Source organism: Aptenodytes forsteri, unplaced genomic scaffold (assembly GCF_000699145.1).
Source record: "Aptenodytes forsteri isolate BGI_AS27 unplaced genomic scaffold, ASM69914v1 Scaffold382, whole genome shotgun sequence".
Taxonomy (NCBI): domain Eukaryota; kingdom Metazoa; phylum Chordata; class Aves; order Sphenisciformes; family Spheniscidae; genus Aptenodytes; species Aptenodytes forsteri.
In genome coordinates this window covers 1,608,563-1,612,740 of record NW_008794625.1, presented here as the reverse complement: position 1 = coordinate 1,612,740, position 4,178 = coordinate 1,608,563, and the positions used below count along the sequence as shown (strand labels likewise).

The 4,178-nt window shown below is 38.7% G+C and overlaps 1 protein-coding gene across 1 annotated transcript in view; it reads right to left on the bottom strand.

Annotated features, from left to right (window-relative positions):
* Positions 1–357: 357 nt before the first annotated feature.
* The window catches only part of TRIM42 (tripartite motif containing 42), a 9,712-nt gene continuing 5,891 nt past the window's right edge, over positions 358–4,178 (bottom strand). The window contains exons 4-5 of the mRNA XM_009273363.2: positions 3,405–3,632; positions 358–447 (exon numbers count right to left, since the gene is read on the bottom strand). Of these exons, the coding sequence (XP_009271638.1) occupies positions 358–447; positions 3,405–3,632 (318 nt within the window). The remainder of the gene's footprint in view (positions 448–3,404; positions 3,633–4,178) is intronic.

Below are 4,178 nucleotides of genomic sequence, written 5' to 3'. Positions count from 1 at the left end.
TGAATGGTCTCATAGGGAATAGTAATCGGAATGTTAACTTACCATGAAAATATGTCATTTATTTCCTTTGAAGCCGCAAAGGTCCCTCAAGTATAATGGGGTTTATACTATATTTTTGTGGCATAGCATTTTCTTTAGGTCTTGGTGCTATATCTGGAAAAAGAAAAGCTAATGAAAAGGCAGGGTTTTTAAATTATTATTATTATTATTATTTTCCAGAAAGCAATAATAGTCTGAAGAGCTCACTGTTAGATCTCTGGCTGCTAACTTCAGTGGAAAATGGGATATTGCATAAGAAAGCATACACATTTTCCAGTTTTTCAAGAAAAAAAAAAGAATCCCTGGTTTCATTCTTGTCTATCTATTTGGTGTATGCAGAGCACCCTGAATACTCTTCTGCTTCTCCCACCTGTTTTCGATTTTCCCATATTCATCTGAAGTGATTATCTGCAAGTAGAAAACAAGAATGTATTAAAATACAGAAGGGGTACATGTATTTATTATTTTGGGGATAGGATTTAATTAGTGTCTGTTTTCAAAAGAACTTACCACTTACAGGTGTATTTTCAAAGCAGTCAAACTGTCTTATCTATGTTAAACTTTGGAAAGTCTAAGTACTTATTTGGAGGCAAAATGGAAATTGAGCTCTTTAAAAAAACCTTACATTGAAGGCAAGCAATTGTCTGGTGGCAAACATTACAGTGATTAATACAATATGTAGCCATTAGGTTCTGGCAGCTGGTCATTTAGGGAAAGAGTTTCAGATATGACCATAGGATTTATAAGCCCACATCCTATTAAAAGTCATTTTGCATTTGGCTTCCAAGGTAATTTTGAAAAATTTCCTTCCAAAGGTTCAATTGACAAGAGCATGATGAAAAGTTAAAAAGTGACAAAACCAGCATTAGAATTATCCCTGTTTCTGTGCTTGACAGTCTCAAGAGACAAGTTAAGGAACACAAAGCCTATTGGCATTTGTGGCAGGCCACTGTGAACAGCTGCAGGCTGCTGCTGTCATTGAGAAGAAGGGGTGGGGGAGCACCTCTTCCAAGAGTGGTAATACTGGCAGCAATGAGAGCAAGGATTGCAGAATTCCAGCATTTTCCCTTCCTGGTTTTCTAACTGCATCCTTAGTACTTCTCATTCCTCCTCCCATGGCAGACGCAGCCAAATCCTTTATCTCTGGGGCAACAAATTTTTGCCTGCTCCGTTGAAAGTCTCCGGGGAGCACTGAATTTCATCCTTAGAAGATTCCCTGTCACTTGCCTTGTGGCATAGTTTTGCATGGTTTGCCAGGGCTGTTTAATACAGCAGTTTGGTTGACAAGGCAGTCTTCAGTTTGTCATTCATCCAGGATCTTCCACAACATCAACACATACTTAGAAATATCCCCTGTATTGTTCATTCCCTTACCCAGGATAGTGCAGTGTAATTCCTTCAATTGACTTTTAAATTAGGATCCAGTTGCCAAAACCTTTTGCCAGTTTAGATGTTCGAGGGTAACCTGCCTTCTTCCTAGTTGCTGCTCTTGAAGTGCATCTTCCAAGTCTTGTGTCATCTGTCAGCCCTGCGCAGATATGTTAGATACCTTTGGGCATTTCCTGAGGCGTTAGGAGCCTATGTTGAGTCAACTGGATTGAACTCTTCTTGGGCAAAGAGATCATGCCATCTGTAGCAGCTTCTGTGATCATGTAACAAGGATATAGTGGTACTTCCATGGTGTTTCACACACTGACAAATGGCTGAAATTGAGGAAGCTGTGATTCGGCTGTAAGCCAACTAGCTTGCTACTGGGCTAAGAAGAGAGAAGTTCCCTCACTCCTAAAAGCACAGAGACTACAGTTTTCTGGTTTGCTTATGAGGGCTGCATACAGACTTGGGAAATCTGCTTGTAATGTTAAATAACACCCTATGGTTGAATAACCTTTTTTGTGGGACTTGATATTTCAGGGTATCAGTGGCATGGCATCAGCTTTAGTTCAAAGAATGAAGTAGTAGCTGCTGTCTAGCAAAACTTTCTGCCACCTTCCTCCTCTTCATAGCTTGGTGCCTGGGCTCCTGTGACCTGTGACAGCCGTCACAGTTAAATTCCGTCATAGACTTCGTAACTGTTACACATGAAGAATGATATTGCTCTGACTAAATCCCTTACTTAAAATCCAATGCCATATTTTCTTTTAAATAAAGTCCTTCCAAGCTTTTCTGTGTAGTGTAACTGGTAAAGTAAAATAGTCTGATATTATGCAAAAGGAACAGAGGTAGTTATTTTTTAAAATATTTATAAAAGTCTGTCATATATGCTGTCTCATTTTCATTTGCTATGAAACTCTTCTGTAAATTACAGCAGATGTTAAGTGAGTTTGTGTTTCTCCAGAATATTAATATGACTGTGCTGCATGCAGAAAGAACAGTTTTCAGAAGAAAAATCAATATAGCATTCCAACATGTTAGATGAAAAAAAAGAAACTACTGTGCTCAGTGTTTTAAGTATAGGAAGTGGAGCAGTCCAGGAAGGTGTCGTTTGTCATTAAAACTCGCGAAGTGAGTGGGATGTCTGAATGCTGTTTCAAAGTTAAGACTTCTACTCTCTAAATGTGACAAGGGACAAGAGGCCTGGAAAGGGACAGCAATCGATGTAGGAAAAGGCTGTGAAATGCGGTTGGAATCAGAGAATAGCACCTACCCTTTTCATGGAAGCCATCTGCATTTTATGCACTGCAGCTCCTCAATACACCCTTTACTGAAAATTTATCAAGGAGAAAGCATGAATTAAGTATGTATTTTTTCAGCAAGGCACAAAAAACTAAAGGTGACTTCAGCAAGAGATTTGGGATGCCTAAAGGATGTTAAAGTGAATTCATTAAATGTTTTAACTTTTGACACCTTTTTGAATACCTTCCTACTCCTTTTAACTTTTATCTTTGCAACACTTTTCCTCCTCTTCTAAAACCACAGTAAAGGAGACTCATGTCCAAAGGTGTCAAAGAATAGTCTTAATTTTCTGTTTGTTTCCTCTCTTTTAATGATTTCCGCCTTGTTCTAGCATGAAAGCTTTTGGATCTGGCGCTTCATAAACTTACTCTGTGTGTTCAGAGAGATTAGTGCAAAGGCAGTCTCAGTCCTGAAGTAATATGAATTACAATGACTTGCCTGATGCAATCATGACACAGCATCCCTGCTCGAAAAAATGAGAAACATTCTACGTAGGTCAAGCATTTGCAAACTGAGCTAGAAAGAACAATGTATGGAAAAATCCAGCGTAACTATTAGTATCACTTACCTAGATAAGTGAATAGCAATATTCCATTTAAGCAGTCTTCCTCATAAATAGATGGGGTAAAAAACAACTGTGGAGGCAAGAAAGTTAAGGCAACTTTATGAAATGTAGGAAGAATCTACAATACCTTACAGATGTCACTCCATTCTCCTTGACCACCTGCATTGACAGCACGGACTTTAAAAAGATATTCTGTATTTGGGTCCAGATTACGTATCTCAAGGTTCTGCTGCTGTATTTTGCTTAGCTGGCCAGCTAGTTGTGTCTGGACAATGTTATCAGGACCAATACCAGCAACTTCATAAAACTCTACCACAAAGAAATCCACATCTTCTGTGGGACAAGTCCAGTAAATCTGTGAAGAGACAAAAATCTGTAGTACACAATTAAGTACTCTTTATTTTTGCTCATTTTCATTTTTGCTTTTTTGGAAGGCCCCTGTTTGGCAGATTTTAATTTTGAAAAGCCAATGCAGCTGAAATTCCAACCATAGCATGAAAGTGGAAGATATGCAGTTTGTAGTCTTGGAAAATGCTAAGCTTCCTCCTGGGAATTTCATAGTACCCTCTTCTAACACACTAAAAGTAATGCAGGCTGACAGCAGTCAGCACTTTGCAACTTGCACTTGGGATCTTATGCAACAGGCATCCTGATCTTGATCTATGAAATGTATAATGAGGAAAATTACATGGATATGATGTCGTCACATTGAAGGCCAAGACCAGGATTGAATTATTTCATCTGATGTACAGATATTTAAACAGAAATATGGTACATCTATGTCCTGGTTTCGGCTGGGATAGAGTTAATTTTCTTCCTAGTAGCTGGTACAGGGCTGTGTTTTGGATTTAGGACGAGAACAATGTTGATAACACACCGATGTTTTAGTTGTTACTGAGCA